This window comes from Bombina bombina, chromosome 4 (genome assembly GCF_027579735.1).
Source record: "Bombina bombina isolate aBomBom1 chromosome 4, aBomBom1.pri, whole genome shotgun sequence".
In the NCBI taxonomy this organism is placed as follows: Eukaryota; Metazoa; Chordata; class Amphibia; order Anura; family Bombinatoridae; genus Bombina; species Bombina bombina.
The window spans coordinates 402,210,998-402,230,122 of NC_069502.1; the positions used below are offsets into that span (position 1 = coordinate 402,210,998).

A 19,125-nucleotide genomic window follows, 5' to 3' on the forward strand; every position below is an offset into this window, starting at 1 on the left:
ACTTGCTGTTGAGTAATCATATTTCCTTGTAGTTATTACCTTTAAAAATTCAATAAAAAAATAAAAAAATTAAAAAAACAACAAATGTTAGATAAATGACACAGTTTCATTAAATATACAGTGCCTTGAAAATGTATTCTGACCCCGTGAAAATTATCATTTTTTTCATGAATGAAAGCCATTGTTAGGTACTTCTTGATATATAAAATAAAAAATGAAATACACTGCTTGCATAAGTATTCAAACCCCTCATATTAATATTAATGTCAAGCCATCTTTTGGGGTAAATATCTACTAGATCTGCACACTGGCTGGGAGTAATTTATGCCTGTTCTGAATGGTGTTTGTAGACTGTAATTTTCAAATAATGCTACAAATTTTAAGTAGGATTGAGATCAAGACTTTGACTACTGGGCCACTGTAGAATATTCATGTTCCAAAGTCGCTTTTGCTTTGTGCTTGGGATTGTTGCAGTCCTATGTTTTACTACATCCATTCTTCAGGCTCTACTGATGAAAAGCAACCTCATTTTTCCTGTCTGAAAACTGCCTGCACCTACTGTGAGCAATATTAAAATATGTTCACCTTAGAGGAAATGGTGCTCTTGAAACAGCCTAAGTATACTCTAAAATAAAAGAAATCAAGAGAGCAAAGGACATTTGATAATAAAAGTAAATTGGAATCCCCTTCCCTCAAATTGCATGCACCAAAAAATAATAATAAGGGGCCGATTTATCATGGCCCGAATTGGGCCAGATACATCTATTTCCGCGCAAGCCTTCAGGCTCGCCGGAAACAGGAGTTAAGAAACAGTGGTCTTAAGACCGCTGCTCCTTAACTCGTACGCCACCTCTGAGGCGGCGTACAGCAATCAGCCCGATCACATATGATCGGGTTGATTGATACCCCCTGCTAGTGGCTGATTGGCCGCAAATCTGCAGGGGGCGGCCTTGCACAAGAAATGCTGGTGCAATGCTGAATGTGGAGAGCGTAATGCTGTCCGCATTCAGCAATGTCTGTTGGACATGATCCGCTGATCGGATTATGTCGGACAGAGATTTGATAAATAGGCCCCATAGTATGTACCACTCTGCAGCAATAACAGTTATTAGTACATCTTTTATTCACACAAGTACTTACTCCAGATAGAAAGTGACACTTATATCCTGGTATTGCATACTCAGTCTTAGAACAATTCGTCTTTTCAATTATAAATCTCACTTCAAATATTTTTTCATCTGTTCCCTATAAGTTAAATTGTTAAGAAGACAGGCACACATAAGTTTAGAAAACAAGAAAACGCAAACCCAATTACATAACATAATGATCATAACAATACACTTTCTTTTTTATATACATAACACACATTACAATTTAATGACAGGACTTCTGGGTTTCCTTTGTGTGCATGACTTTTTGTGTCTCAAGTGTTGAGAATGGAGAGTGCAAAGAAGACAGTTAAAGAGCCATTAAGGTAATATATTTACATGCAGCCTAATTTCATACCTATTGACATCATAACCACTGGCAGCATATAACCAAAGTGAACTCTTGACAAAATGCTAAATTACCAGCTTTATATAATTACTTGAGACTACTAAGATGATTTTTTTGCAGAGGAATTGAAGAGACTTGCTTAAAGCAGGGGTGAGCAACCTTAGCATCCCAGATGTTTTGGAACTACATTTCCCATGATGCTCAGACACTCTTTATGCTGGCTGAGTATCATGGAAATGTAGTTCCGAAACATCTAGGGTGCCAAGGTTGCTGACCCCTGGCTTAAAGTCTCAGTATATAGATATATAGGTGTAGATTAGAAGTAGAGTGCTAGTTCGTGCTGGAGTGAAATTTATGCCTCAATTATACCGTAAGAATCTGTGTACTCGTATTACAAGTTTAAAGTAATGTTTTTTCGTTTTAGTGCAAATATTATTTGTGCAAAAATGATCAGATTAGCAAGTTACTTTCCTGCTTATAATAGTGGGCTTTAAACTGTTCTCATGCTTAGGGGAAGATTTATCCATGTGTTGTCAGCATTTATCATTGCACAAGCATTTCTAGTGAAATGCTTGTGCAATGCCGCCCCCTGCACATTTGGGGCCTATCAGCCGCTAGCGGGGGGTGTCAATCAACTCAATCATATCCGAAAAGGCTGATTGCTGTCCGCCACCACTGAGGAGTTAAGGAGCAGCGATCTTATGACTGCTGCTTCTTAAACTAACTTATACTTATTAATAATAACACACTACGCATGAATCTCTATTCTTGAGGGTCAGTTTACCTCAAACAGTTCAATTAGAGTGTCTTCAATCAAACTGCTGATCCAGCACTTGGTAAAACTATGTATGCCGCCATATTGCCACAGAGGCACAGCAGTCATGTGATGAACATGGCATATACTTTTATTAATCAAGTCAGAGGATTATCAGAACCCTCGCTCACTGTGGAGCTGTGCGAGCGCTACATTAGCTGTATATATTATTATATTTATCTTATGTGCCTCATAAAAAAAACATTCAGTTTGTGAAGGCATTATAATAAAAGCACTGCCACTTTTTTTTCATTATAAATACATCTGCACTATTGTCTGCAGCACAGCTCCAGGAATGCACAGTCACAGCTCCGTGAACGGTTGTAAATTATCTTAGCATACTACAGAGGGGGAGATAGATAGCAGCTCTGATGAATAAATTAATAACTAATGTATGCACTGTTAGTTTTTCAGCTGCTAGTTACAACGGAACATGCCTCCTCCCCCTCCCTCTCTCCCTCTCGTAGTTTGCTATGAGAAATCAAACTGTTCACGGAGATATGCATTTCTTGAGGGGGAGGAGGCATGTTCCGTTATAACTAGCAGCTGAAAAACGAACAGTGCATACATTAGTTATTCACTTATTCATCAGAGCTGCTATCTTCCAACGAACATGCCCCCTCCCCTTCTCCCCCTCTGTAGTATGCTAAGATAATTTACAACCGTTCACGGAGCTGTGACTGTGCATTCCTGGAGCTGTGCTACAGACAATAGTGCAGATGTATTTATAATGCAAAAAAGTGTCAGTGCTTTTATTATAATGCCTTCACAAACTGAATGTTTTTATATGAGGCACATAAGATAAATATAATAATATATACAGCTAATGTAGCACTCGCACAGCTCCACAGTGAGCGAGTGTTCTGATAATTCCCCTCTAAACTGGATAAATAAGAATATGTGCATCACATGACTGCTGTGCCTCACTGCCTGTGAGTAAAACGTGCGTTACAATATGGCTGCAAACATAGCAGCATTGAGAGCAGTATCAGCATTCTGTTTGACAACATTATTTTGAACAATAGTGGGGGTAAACTGCCCAGAGTGCATACACATCCTTGATTACTAGATATGAATTATATTTATGTTTGACAGCAGAAGTTAGTTTGGAGAATTTGCAGCAAGTGTTTAGTGTCCCTTTAAATTAGGTTTCCGGGGAGACGGAAAGTATGGGGGTAGATAGCAGCATTCGCTGCTTGGTAAATCTACCCCTATAAATCTTGGTTTATATGCTGAGATTTACAACATTGAAACTATTGAGCTCCTTTATATTAAAGAGGCAGTAAACTTACATACTAATGTTATATAATTCGGAACACAGTGCAGAATTATATAACATTAGCTTACCGGCACATTTATGCTTTCAATTATTTCAGAGAAATTGTATGTAAAAACCTAATTTTACCAGAACGCTGCTCCTTGCTCTACTGAGCGGGTCTGGTTTTTACACAGCGCATTGCAGCAACACTGTCTAGTCACAGTGTGCCTGGTCGCACCATTAAAATAAATGTAGCTCGCTCCCGCTACTAGACCAGAGCGGCAGCGAGCTACATTAATTTTAATGGCGCGACCGGACACACTGTTACTAGACAGTGTTGTCACGATCCACTGTGTAAAAACCAGACCCGCTCAGTAGAGCAAGGAGCGGCGTTCTGGTAAAATGAAGTTTTTACATACAATTTCTCTGAAATAATTAAAAGTATAAATGTGCCGGTAAGCTAATGTTATAAAATTCTGCACTATGTAGTATGTACAAAAAGGACTTTAACACTGAGATACATACATTTACTAAAGTACCCCCTTTTGCCTTCAGAACTGCCTTAATTTTTTGTGGCATAGATTCAACAAGGTATTGGAAACATTACTCAGAGATTTTGGTCCATATTGACATGATAACATTGTGCAGTTGCTGCAGATTTATCGGCTGCACATCTCTGATGCAAATCTTCTATTCCACCACATCCCAAATTGAGATCTGGTGACTGTGGAGGCCATTGGAGTACAGTAAACTCATTGTCATGTTCAAGAAACCAATTTGAGATGATTTGAGCTTTGTGACATGGTGCATTATCCTGCTGGAAGTAGCCTTCAGAAGACGGGTACACTATAGTCATAAAGGGATGGACATGGTCACTCAGCAACAATACTCAGGTAGGTTGTGGTGTTTAAACGATGCTCAATTAGTACTAAGGGTCCCAAAGTGTGCCAATAAAATATCCCCACACCATTACACCACCACCACCAGCCTGAAACTTTGATACAAGGCAGGATGGACCCCTGCTTTCATGTTATTTATGCCAAATTCTGACCCTACCATCTGAATGTCGCAGCTGAAATTGAGACTCATCAGACCAGGCAACGATTTTACAACCTTCTATTGTTTAATTTTGGTGAGCCTGTGCTAATTGTAGCCTCAGTTTCTTGTTCTTAGCTGACAGGAGTGGCACCTGGTGTGGTCTTCTGCCGCTGCAGCCCATATGCTTCAAGGTTTGACATGTTGGGCATTCAGAGATGGTATTCTGCATACCTTGGTTGTAACGAGTGCTTATTTGGATTACTGTTGCCTTTTTATCATCTCAAACCAGTCTTCCCATTCTCCTCCGACCTCTGACATCAACAAGGCATTGTTGTCCACACAACTGCCGCTCATGGGATATTTTCTATTTTTTGGTCCATTCTCTGTAATCCCTAGAGATGGTTGTGCGTGAAAATCCCAGTAGATCAGCAGTTTTTGAAATCCGTCTGGAACCAACAACCATGCCCCGTTCAAAGTCACTTAAATCGCCTTTCTTCCCCATTCGGAGGTTTTGTTTGAACTTCAGCAAGTCGTCTTCACCACGTCTATTATTATTATTGAAACCTTGCAATCTCATTTGTACTACTCTCAATAATGTTTATGCTTCAACTGTTATCTAGGCCTTAGTATTTTGGGAGATGTCACCTCAGTATGCATACACACACACTTTTATATAATATATATATATATATATATATATATATATATATATATATATATATATATATATATATATATATATATATATATATATATAGTATATATATACACACACAGACATGCATACACACACACACACACACACACACATATATATATATATATATATATATATACATACATACACACACACGTTTGCAATAGAAATGAGAACAACCCTGTGCACTATTAATTAAATGTCAAATGATTCGAAACTTTATTACTTCTCATTGATTGCATTATTTCTAAGTTGACAAGTAAAGTATTTGCTCCGATGAACAATCAAAAACAAAAACTTTAGAAATACTATATTAAAAATACAGGCCCCAAAGTAGAAACTGCAATTCAACAAAAGTGAATACACCTGTGATTACTGACATACAAGTTAGAAAACCTGTGATCATTAAAACAAAACTGAGTACACCTGTATTTTCCAAATAGCCTAACTGCATGAGCATGGTTATTAAGTGATCTGTGAACACTAGAATTTTAAAAATCTGATTCTGAGACCGATGAAAAAAGATACAAGAAGATTGATGACCAACTAAAAATCAGTTGAAACACAGTTGCAGCAGTAATCAGGAGGTATAGCATGTGCCATAGTACTACTATTGAGAGCCGCAGTGCTCATCCTCCTAAAATGATGCCACGGACAGTGTGCTACTTGCACAACCTAGAACTGGAAACAGAAAGGCAAGTGCTTCAGAATTGGCTCAGGGTTAATGGAAATCTGTGTTTCTTTGACAGCTCAGACAGTGCATAACATCAACCTCTATGGACGCTTCCAGGAGAAAAAAAAACTTGCTTGCTCTTTGGCACAAAACAGCAAGATTAAACTTAACTAAAGAACATGAAACAAAGCCTGATGAATATTGGGAGCACATTCTTTGGTCAGATGAGTCCAAGATAAATTTGTTTGGCTCAGATGGGATCCAGCATGTTTGCCGTAAACCTGATAAGGACTACAACAGTGAATGTATAGTCCCAGCCGTGAAGCATGGAGGTGGGAATTTCATGATATGGGCTGCATGAGTGCAAAAGGTGTTGGGGAGATGACCTTTATAGATGGCATCATGAATGCCTGTGGATATATCAAAATACTGACTGAAGAGATGACTAACGATCCAAAGCGCACTGCCAAAATCACAAAAACTATGATCTGGTCAAGTATGTCGCCTGACTTGAATCCAATAGAACACCTTTGGGGTCTTTTAAAGAGAAAGGTAGATCAACACGTAAATCAAATTTGCACTGGTATTTGAAGTGACCCGCAATGCGAAGCGAGCTCGTGATCGTATTGCATGGTAGCTTTGCGCCTAATAGAGCGCACTTCCATAGGCTCCAATGGGAGGCTCGTTCTAATGCCATGAGAACCTAGCATAGCGAAGGGGGTAAGTCGCGCAGCGATGGGCAGCTAATGTTAAATATAAACGTATCAAAATTTAGGGAGCTAACCATAAAATTATCAGATTTAATTTATTTAGTTTTAACCCTTTAAAGGGACAGGTTTGCAGACCCTTAAAAATTAAATGTTGAGAACTAAAAAATTATAGAGAGAAAAGTAGGAACACAATAAGTCACTACTTACAAGACAGGGATTTCAGCAAACCTTATTTTTATTTTAGGTAAGGAAAAACCTCTTACCAACATTAGATATAATGTACAACCTCTCAAAGGTACATGCAGTGAAGCAAAGAATGGCAAGTTAATTCAAATAAACAAACAAAAAAACAATAAATAAAGCGTGGTAGCCAGAAAAAGGTACATGCATACTACAGTATACAAGTGGTCAAGTAAATCAAAAGATCTAGAATGTATACCCGGTGAGAATAGTGGTAATCAATAAAGCAACACCTCCACCGCTGGGTGGCTTTGCTTACCAAGCGAAAAAAGGCCACCATGGTGCTCCTTGAGGATCTATGCTTGTACATTTACTCTTGAATGCTCACCGTTAATACATGTATACAAAAAATTATCATGAATACACAGTAACATGTACATATTCATACAGTTTATGCAAAGTGTAGCAACACCTCCACCAGAGGGTAACTTCGCTGCACAGGTGAAAAAACGGTTATCATAGTGATCCAGGAGGATCTATGCATAAAACTTTTTTCCAATTAAATACTTATATTCAAATTTACACTGTGCAGACTAGTAATACATGTATATTGATTGGAGTACCTTGTCAAAGGGGTGTGTACAACACCAGTTTCAGAGGGCACCACTATATGCAAATAGTATCTGGTGTCATGAAAAGCTATAAAGAAGTAGGATCTATGTACGCCCCCATTGTGTCAGAGTACTGCCATACAAGGTCTATACAGCTACAGTATCAGACACATATATCAATACAGTGTAACATTTCCCATACAGATCAATCAAATATCAATGTAGAAGTAGATGGGTAGTAAAGGTAACGTGACTGTCCAGCGTGTTAAGTATAGTGCAGCTTCATTTAGCAAGTTCATTTAGCAATTTAAATACCACCTCCAGTGCTTTTCCATTACTGTCCATAGAGCCAATGGCTTTTACTTTTCTGTCCCAGTTACGGGAACAATCCAGATTGTCCAATTTAGTGATTGAAGAAAGTACCTCTTTGGCAAGAACAAAAGCGCCGGTTTAGCGGAGGACAAGCAGCCAAACTCACTGCCGACGCGCGTTTCAACCCCCCACGTGACTGTGACATCATTGGGGCTTCCTCAGGGCAAATGTTGAATGAAGGAACATATGAGCTGCTCTTAAGAACACTTTAGAATAGTCAAATTCATTAGTCCCATTGTTCAGATATCCAATAGTAATCTTTCATTTTACACATACCCCTGATTCATAAGGTGAAGTTAGTCAGCAACTAATCGTAAGATTTAGATTGATTTACCACATAGAGTGTGAATAATAACAATAGACTCAATTAACATAGAACAACAGATTCTTTGTGAATTCCAATAAAAACAACAAAACAAAAGTTAAACACGGTTTGTTTATAAAAAAAATAGATTTTAATTTTAAATGTATTTTATATATAAACATATATATATTATGCGGGGTACATATGACTCTGGTCCCTCAAACACACAGCCCCCGGGGCCAGTGATGTGCGGTGAAGTTAGAGGCTGGTGAGGCACTAGATACGCCGAAGAAACACATATACCGCAGGCCGCAAGTACCCCCAACAGGGCAGGTTTTAATTATAACTGAACCAGTGCACAGGTGAAGTAATCAGCTGATGGATGAGAGAAAGTTAGTAAACACTGTGTTACTGATCAGCTGATTACTTCACCTGTGCACTGGTTCAGCTTTAATGAAAACCTGGCCTGTTGAGGGTACTTGAGGACCATGGTTGAGAAACTAAAGCACCAGTTCATCTGAAATGTGTTGATTACCTGTAGAATAAAGCACACATACTCTGCTCACTGACACACACACACACACACACACACTCTGCTCACATAACCACTCACACAATTCTGTGGCATAGTACCAGTTACTAAGCAATTAGAATGATACACAATATCTTCTCTACTCACTACTGTATTGTAAAAATAGAAATAATTTACCATACAAATTTTACACAAAGAACAAGATATCAATACTGCCAACACAGCTGCTGCAATACGGTGCTCAAGAAACACACGTGCACATCCCACTTAGGTATGCTCTTCAACAAAGGATACCTAAATAATGCAGTACATAATAATAAAAGTAAAATAGAAATGTGCATTTTGGAATTTTGAAGTACAGGTTGTGGTTTCAACATAAATTTTAATCCAATCCATCAGGTAAAATGGATCACATTATGAACACACTGAAATGGAGGAAACAGTGCAAACTCATTTTAATAGTTTTTATTTCATGTCAACCCCTTGTTTCTATTATTTTATTGGACCCTTCAAAGCACTATTATAAACTGCTTTTAAATTGTATTTGAATACTAATCTATAATATATATAAGAGATAAGGAAAGGAGGGCACTCTCAGGATTTGTGCAACTTGCATAACAGCAAATAGAATATAATTTATTGTTCATAGCAACAACATAGTACAGACGTAAGTCGACGTTTCGGCTTGCATAGAAGCCTTCATCAGGACAAGCAGAAAACTGTTGAAGAAAAGAAAAGAAAACACATCCAATATTTTGCCAACACACCATTAAAACTAATACATACTTCCATCACCAAAATGCATAACATGAAAATAAATAAAATCAAGGCAACCCAACGTAACAAAACAAGGAAATTCAGCAAAACTGAAATGACAGTACCCCTAGGTCATCGTGGATCTGGCCTGGAGTGATAAACCTTAATGTTTCAGAAAAACCACCAATACATAAATTTATACAATCCTTAGTACTTATACAGGCTCCACCTTGTGTATAACATACAATAATGTGCACAACTGTAATTAGATTACTGATCTCAATGAACTAAACCTCAGCGGTATGCGCCCAGTGTGGCATACTACTACAACATGTCACAAATCAGAAAACTAACCACCACTAATGCCCCTACATAGTAGCCAATTGAAGCCCACTGTATCAGAAATGGCTATTACGGTCCACACCTGGGTGGAATCCTCCTCAAATGGGACGCTCAATTAATCATAGAGAACGATATAAGCAGGTAATTTCCAAACATGTACCCAATATCAATGTGGTACCTATTGATGTCAAGCGTTAATTGTAAGTATACCAGACTCATAGGACTAAGCTAATAGTATATAGACCACCGTTAAAAATGTTTTAGAGAACATCAATAATATTAGGCAGCCCAATTACAGAACCTGAGAATACACAGTTAATGAACTGTGATCGCTATCCCATAAACGTGGTGTGTACATCTGGTCAAACAACAACATACATCCATTATTGAGCCGGATGTTACTAGGTAACCCAACTTAATCATTACAGAAAATGACAACTACTACATCCGTACCCTGAGTCACTTCAGAGGTTTATCTAATTACGGAGCAATGTAATGCACAGAAGAGAGCACTTACATAATTCACTAACTATATACAGGGGAACCGCATCAACATTACCAGTGTGGACCCCACGCTAATCTCTTCATGGCCTGGTTTGATGACAAATTCATCTTTCTTGACCGGAACCCCATGGTCCTACTTTATAAACGGTACATTGATGACTTGTTTGTGGTATGGGGGGGGGACCCAGACTGAATTACAGCTATGGATACAATACTTGAATGAGGCGGAAGCTTCAATTTCGTTTAAAAATGAATACAGTGAGGAACAAATCCACTTCTTGGATCTCTGCATTTACAAAACATTCACTGAAACTGGATGCAAGTTAAATACTACTCTTTACTCCAAACCTACAGACCGGAACACCCTCTTACAAAGTGACAGTTTCCACCCCCACCAGTTGAAAGCGGGCATCATTCAGTCCCAACTGTTAAGGGTCATAAGCAACAATTCTGACCCCATCAAGCAAGCCACACAACTCCAGGAGATGAAGAAGAGATTCCTGGAGAGGGGGTATAGCCCTGGATTAGTGCAGAAGAACCTTGATGAGGTCGCACAATACAATCAGATGACACTAATCCAGAGAAAACCGAAAATTGAAGAGGATGACAGGCAATTGAACTTTGTGACTTCATATAGCCCGGTATCTGATAAGTTAGGGGACATAGTCCGCCAGAACTGGCATTTGGTAAGAGATGACCACACTCTGCCTTTTGCTGAATCACCGCCACCAAGAATTGTACGCAGGAGTAACCAAAACTTAAGATCTATGCTGATGAAAACCGACCCATGGAAGAGACCCCTTACCTGGTTGGCCAACACCAAGCCGGGATGCTTTCGGTGTGGGAATTGTGTAACTTGCAACTCCTAGTTGGTTGGACCAATGTTCCACCACCCACATTCAAATAAGACTTATGCAATTAGGCACCTCTCAGTTTGTGGTGTATTTTTTGACATGTCCATGTGGCAGGTATTATGTGGGTAAGACTACCACCACCTTCTGTGAGAGGCTAGCCAACCACAAGTGTGCCATCAGGACGGCATTGAAGGATGTTAGCTCCGATCAACCAGTGGCACGGCACTTTTTGGAATAAAAGCATTCAGTGTCGTCATTGAAAGCAATGCTCATTGACGCTGTGGTCCCATCCAGAAGGGGTAGTAATAGACATAAGGAACTATTATGTTGTGAGAGCCACTGGATCTATAGGCTCAACACTCTTAGCCCACATGGACTGAATGCCCACCTTGATTATTCTGTGTTTTATTAAACTAGTTTATACCTGTGGTATATTGTGCATATGATGTTTCCACCAATTTCTGACTGACCTCTTTGATATGATCTTCAGCTAATGCATTATTCCACTCATCTCCTGGGTCTGGTACTTGGCGTGAATCTAACATGGTTGCAATATCGTTAGTGACCTGGTGGTATTCTATCTATGTGTTTATAACATTTGGAGATACTTGCCAGCTGGGTGAGTTTACACACCAGGTGATGGTGCCTTACTATGTGTTTATCTACGAGATGATGGTATCTTGTGAATGCCTTTTGTATTTTATTATGTGGGCTAACATCAAACCCCAGCACGCCGCATGGGTACTGACTTGTGGTATCAGCCTGTTTGGGAAGGTGTGTTCCTTTGTAGGCTGCTGCTTTTGTAGTTTTAGTTGTAATTATTTAAACATTGTTTTGCTAAGAGATACTTGTCTTCTTTCAATAAGAATAGTGAGAGTAATTAGACTGTATTGGACTATGGGTGTTTGTTGGTTCCCAAATGAGCCAGGCACCCATGCACAGGGGTTTGTTAATTTTCAGTGACTTATGTGCAAACAGTCTGATGCGCATCACTTAGTAGCAATTCACATCAGCTGTGAGTAGATGACGGCCTAACACACCCCTGTAACTGACCAGATACAGGAAGTGTGGGTATAAGAGGCTTCCGGTTTTTGACACAGGCATCTGTTTTTCCTGGTGCGTTGAACACGGCACAGTATGCCGATTTGAGGTAGGTGCGTTTGATACTGTTGTTATGATGTTATACGGGGTGCAGTTTTACCCCCATTTTAAGGCGTGTATCTCGCATGGTAAATTTTCTTGTAGCTCACTTGTTCTGAGGCTTGAATTTACTTCCAGCTATGATGTGAGTATTACTGTGAACATTAAGCGGTGGTAGTGGAGGTAATTATGTTAGGCACTTAACACGGCTGATGATGCACACATCAGGTTAAATGGTTTTATACTATGGGTTTGATTTTATATCAGTAGCGGTTCTATCCTCACGGTTACGTAGCGCTAGTTTGCGCTCTCCTTACATCAACATATTGATTTTGGTGGGGTCCACACTGGTAATGTTGATGCGGTTCCCCTGTATATAGTTAGCGAATTATGTAAGTGCTCTCTTCTGTGCATTACATTGCTCTGTAATTAGATAAACCTCTGAAGTGGCTCAGGGCACGGATGTAGTAGTTGTCATTTTCTTTAATGATTAAGTTGGGTTACCTAGTAACATCCGGCTCAATAATGGATGTATGTTGTTGTTTGACCAGATGTACACACCACGTTTACGGGATAGCGATCACAGTTCATTAACTGTGTATTCTCAGGTTCTGTAATTGGGCTGCCTAATATTAGGGATGTTCTCTAAAACATTTTTAACGGTGGTCTATATACTATTAGCTTAGTCCTATGAGTCTGGTATACTTACAATTAACGCTTGACATCAATAGGTACCACATTGATATTGGGTACATGTTTGGAAATGAAGAAAGAGTTGGAGACCAGCGCAAAAATGAACCTGATACAAACACTTATATATAAGAAAGATTCCCAATATAACTTCCAAATAAACAAAGACAAGGGGTAGAAAAAAGATATAAGTGCGCAAATTAATGCTAAAAATGAATGCTTAGTAGATACAAAATAACAAAAACAAAAGAAAAATAAGTAGCTCTTTAGTTCAAATGGAAACTCTTTAGGCGGGCTCCCGAATGTATATCCAGATCGAAAGTCCTTCACAGGCTTTCCGCAAAGCAAAGTGTACGATAGCGGTCTTCTGATTCCTCCCAGCTTGTTTTGAATGGCGTCTAAGTGGAAGACAGAAGCGTCCGCTTAAAATTGGTGGAATCAGAAGACCGCTATAGTACACTTTGCTTTGCGGAAAGCCTGTGAAGGACTTTTGATCTGGATATACATTCGGGAGCCCGCCTAAAGAGTTTCCATTTGAACTAAAGAGCTACTTATTTTTCTTTTGTTTTTGTTATTTTGTATGTACTAAGTTTATTAGATTAGACCGGTCACTAGTAAATGTGTCATTAAATAATAGATACTATCTAAGCTATTTGTTAGAAGGAGTACTTTTAATTTGTCTTTCTAATGTGTTTTTACCTTTTGGGAATTACAAATTTTGTTTTTAAATTTTTCCTTATATGTGCTTTATTTCATGTTTATATCCACGTATTCATTTAAACTTTTGAGCAGTAATAAATATTTTTAACCCTTAAGTGTGAAAACATAATTTATCACTTGTAGTGGAATTAGAGCTATATAGCTCATTTTTTTGCACATAGTTATACGTTCAAAAATCTGAGATTTTTAATAGATTTTTAATAGATTTTAAAAGTTATATATACTCCCCTTTTATACTGTTTACTTTAGCATTAATTTGCGCCCTTACATGTTTGGAAATGACCTGCTTATATCGTTCTCTATGATTAATTGAGCGTCCCATTTGAGGAGGATTCCACCCAGGTGTGGGCCGTAATAGCCATTTCTGATACAGTTATTCCCTACAGGTCTCAACGAGGTCATAGATTCAGCCGCATTTATATAATCATATTGTATCTTTCAAATTCTATAATTTGTTCCCTATAGGCTTTATGAGGAGATAGATTCCGCTGTACTCATATATTCATATTGATTAGTTTTTCATATAGCGCGGCTAATAGTGTTGATATATATATATATATATATATATACATTGCTGTATTTTGTAGGGAACATTAGAGTAATATCCTTATTATGGTTTATGTTATATGCACTTTGGACTTTCCCTATATTTATATTTGTATTTATATATATATATATATATATATACATATATTGCTGTATATTGTAGGGAGTTTTTGAGTAATATTTTTTTATTATGCTTTATGTTTTATGTACTCTGGACTTTCCCTCCCCACTTGTTGCTAGGTCACATATATTAGACATTTAGTTATATTCATCTTTCTATATGCACTTTTTTATTTATGAACTCACATAATTAGTGAGAAACAATCACCATATTATGTCACATATATATCACACATTAGTTATACCTACTTTCTGACTACATGCACTTTTTTACATTATGAACTCACGGAACTAGTGAGACACAATCACTTCCAATATACAAATAATGGTTTGTATACATTATTATAGCACATATTAATATATTCATATATTTAAATGTAGTTATATTTTAGATAGCACAATCCATCACACTCATTTTTTACACTATCTTGGTTTTATACCTTTATATAGCTATAAATGTTCACACTTTTTGTGAGGCTATATATTATATGGATTAAATTTATTGCATTAAAATTCACAACGTAGGTGCTCTCTGGTTATTCTGAATATCTATGATCACATTATAGAGCTATTTGTGCCCCCAATTCACTATGGATGATCACAGTGCACCATTACTTTCATGTCATATTAACATCACATCAATATTCATTTATTCATTCATTTATTTATTTTTTATTTTTTAAGGGCATCGTTTTGCACACCACTAATCCCTTTTTTTTGTGAAGTATGAATGTGTTACATACAAGTGGCATTACCTTAATACGATATTTATATTGAGCTCGCAGTATATAGCTATAGCCAATCATGCGGCTTTATTTACTTATTCATTTAATATTCCCCTGGTTCCTATTAATTTCATTGGTTCAATAACTGTGGGTTTGTTAAGTCTGTGACTATACGTCACTTCCTAGTTTTTGTAGTCCTGGACAACTAGACGGCAGGTAACTTGCAGGCATTTCCGGTCACGCTACACTCTAACGCTGTAGTCCTCAAGAGCGATACAGCCTAGTACATACGGGCTATCTCAATCATATGACTACACGTCACATCCTAATATTTGTAGTCCTTAACAGCAACTCTAGCGATCATCGAATCAGGTAAAGATTTAGGTACAGGCCCCCTAAGTGTCTATATATGATTGGTGGATGGGAAAACATAGGCACACCTTGTTTACATATGTACAAATACGAATTACTTATGATCAATATCAGTTCAATTTTATTTAACCTCCTATTGATAACATTATATTATCTGGCTATTAGAAAAAATTCAACTGATCGATTTTCACACTACACTTTTATAGATAATTACAATTACAATCAAAGCAACAACTGGGCGTATTGGGAAAGGAAGGATATCATTGGTTCATATCTGTAAAGGAAGGGGAGTGTTTATTGTAACATGTGGTTACTTAGCCCTATTTAAAGGGCATTCAGGTGGATACAGAACATACAAGCCTGAGGAAACGGGGTTATCCCCGAGAAACGCGTCGCTACTATCTCTGTATTTTGAGAGGAGATTTGTTTTTCACAAACCCAGTTGTAATTTGTTATACCGTTGGTATTTTTATTGTCTATAATAAAATACTGATTTTACCTTTTACAAGTCTGGTGGTTAGTGTGGCAGTCTCCTTGTTAGTAACCTAAGGGCAGTCCAGCCCCTCTCCCATTCCTACTTCCAGTTCCAGCCTGAGGAAGGCTTTCTCTGCAAGATTGGTAGTTTGGAGACCTGAAGCCATAGGATTCCAGTGTTGCCTGTCTCGACGGGGATTCCTTTGTACAGCCAGCTGGTTTGCTGCTTAATACCAGCCCGCTCCTACTGGCACAATAGAGTGCCTTCACGTTTGTGAGTACCCTGTATCTTGTCTCGTTTGGATATTGTGGTTCTTATTGATCTACACATGTGGCACCTCTGTTTCTGTTTCAGTTTCCCATCATACTTACAATTAACGCTTGACATCAATAGGTACCACATTGATATTGATCAATTGGCTACTATGTAGGGGCATTAGTGGTGGTTAGTTTTCTGATTTGTGACATGTTGTAGTAGTATGCCACACTGGGCGCATACCGCTGAGGTTTAGTTCATTGAGATCAGTAATCTAATTACAGTTGTGCACATTATTGTATGTTATACACAAGGTGGAGCCTGTATAAGTTCTAAGGATTGTATAAATTTATGTATTGGTGGTTTTTCTGAAACATTAAGGTTTATCACGCCAGGCCAGATCCACGATGATCTAAGGGTACTGTCATTTCAGTTTTGCTGAATTTCCTTGTTTTGTTACGTTGGGTTGCCTTGATTTTATTTATTTTCATGTTATGCACTTTGGTGATGGGAGTATGTATTAGTTTTAATGGTGTATTGGCAAAATATTGGATGTGTTTTCTTTTCTTCAACAGTTTTCTGCTTGTCCTGATGAAGGCTTCTATGTAAGCCGAAACGTCGACTTACGTCTGTACTATGTTGTTGCTATGAACAATAAATGATATTCTATTTGCTGTTATGCAAGTTGCACAAATCCTGAGAGTGCCCTCCTTTCCTTATCTCTTGTCTACACTACCATAGAGGATTGCACCCAGGTCCTGTATTAACTACCAAAGTTGGAGTGCTGGAACACGTGCTATTGGGGGTATATATATATATATATATCAATTATCAACTGCTGCCTGAACTACCTCTCAGTATGCCAATAGAGCAGAAATTGTGTAGGTGAAGATCAACTTAGACATAAAAATATTCTAGTCTTACATTATCTAAACTCAGTTAAAAAAGTTCAATGTTTAAGACAGTATATGACTGTCTTAAAACTATGAAAAAAAAAGAAATAGAAAACAAGTATACTTTTGGCCACTTTTAATAAAGACTCAAGTCCAATAGAATTTGTATAAACCCATATTATCTGCTGAATATATCCCAGCTGTAGAAAATGAACAATTAATATATTTTTAATAAAAAAGCCTAAACACTTTCCGGTTTGTTGTTTTTGTGTGGAGCATGTGTGTGTACTGTATGTATAATGTATGTAACTATATATAGACATAAACACAGTCCAGATAGGAATTCCAAGAGAAAAAAAAATATTATACAAACAAATGTGTTTGTATGTGATTAGGTCACCCATCTTGACAGCATAATTTGCACTGTGCACAGTCATCACCTCTTGGGCTGAGGGCTCATGTCATGACCAAGTTTATATTTAATAAGACAGAGTGCCTAGACCATTGCACTTTTTTTTTAATATGCCTTCCAAATCTCTGCCTGCCTTGTAATATCCATATTATTTTTTTATTTAATTAGCAAGAAAAACAAATAGCTTGACAATAAATAGTTACAGGGGATTCTCAAAAAGCCCCTTTGAGAATCCCCTGTAACTATTTGTCAACTTAGCTATTTGTTTTTCTTGCAAATTAAATAAAAAAAATACTATGGATATTACAAGGCAGGCAGAGATTTGGAAGGCATATTAAAAAAAAGTGCAATGGTCTAGGCACTCTGTCTTATTAAATATAAACTTGGTCATGACATGAGCCCTCAGCCCAAGAGGTGATGACTGTGCACAGTGCAGTATGAATTAATAGGGAGACTGTGAGATTGTAATACATAATAATGTCATTCTCATTACATGCAGACGGTTTAAGCCTAACCCTGCTACATATCTATGCCTGCTGTGTATCAGCAATTAATAGGGACACTGTGAGATTGTAATACATAATATAGGAATTACATGCAGCCATCCTAAGCCTAACCCTACTACATATTTATGCCTGGTGTGTATCAGCAATTAATAGGGACACTGTGAGATTGTAATACAATCACCACCACCCTTGATAAACAGCTGTACATCACATCTGTCACACAGTTATTTAGGGGCTGGGGCTGGTGTAACTTCTGGGTCATGCTGCTGGATTGCCGGGCCCCGGGGGGAAGTACAGCATGGCAGCATGGCCATGGCAGCTGCAGCAGCTCAGCCTCTCACTGACCTGGTCATCACTGACAGTTGACTAACAAGTCACGTACACCACGCCGGTTTCACTCCTGCTGACAGCCTGACACCGAGTGCGCACTGCGAGTGCGACGGACCCGGTGGCCGTGCATGGCTGGCTCTGGCTCAGGGCTGCTGCAGTCACGGTGGAGGGGCCGATACAACATAAATGTATTAAATGCCAACACTGATGAGCTAGAAAAGAAATGGCATGTAATACAGTACTGACAGCCGATGCATTCACGTACACACTGAAGACCGCAGTTGCGCAACAATGAATATCCTATAAGGCCTGCTAAAGCTTTTCCCTCTGCAGTGAATTTATATCCCCACACAGACACTACTCGGTCCTGCCTCATAAGCAATATTTTTATTTCTGCCATAGCGCATCATTCACCCAAACAGGGCTGCCTGCTCACTTCAGTCTCCCTCTGCGGCTGCGCCTGCTGCCTTGATGTCATGCCGGATGCCGCATCTCAGTCTCACTCTCCCGCCTGCCGCACCAGTATGTCCCACCCCTGGGACCGCGGCGCTGATGGGGCAGGCAGGGCTCCAGAGGCTGGTATAGACCAGCCTCCATTGGGAGCGGTATGGGCCGCGAAGAGGACTCAGAGACTTTTGCCAGCAGCCACTGGGTGGCAGTCTCACTCTCCGCCGACCCATACAAACAAATACATACACATTGCGCAACGGTAGGGCTCAAAGCCTCTGCCTACTTGCGCAATGTGTATGTATTTGATTAGGATTTAAATCAATAATTATGCAGCGCATAAGTGCAGTGA

At 38.6% G+C, this 19,125-nt stretch overlaps 1 protein-coding gene across 1 annotated transcript in view; it reads right to left on the bottom strand.

The window, feature by feature from the left end:
• The window catches only part of LOC128656335 (kininogen-1), a 386,172-nt gene that overhangs the window by 123,968 nt on the left and 243,079 nt on the right, over positions 1-19,125 (bottom strand). Inside the window, exon 5 of the mRNA XM_053710185.1 lies at positions 1,141-1,245. Within this exon, the coding sequence (XP_053566160.1) occupies positions 1,141-1,245 (105 nt within the window). The remainder of the gene's footprint in view (positions 1-1,140; positions 1,246-19,125) is intronic.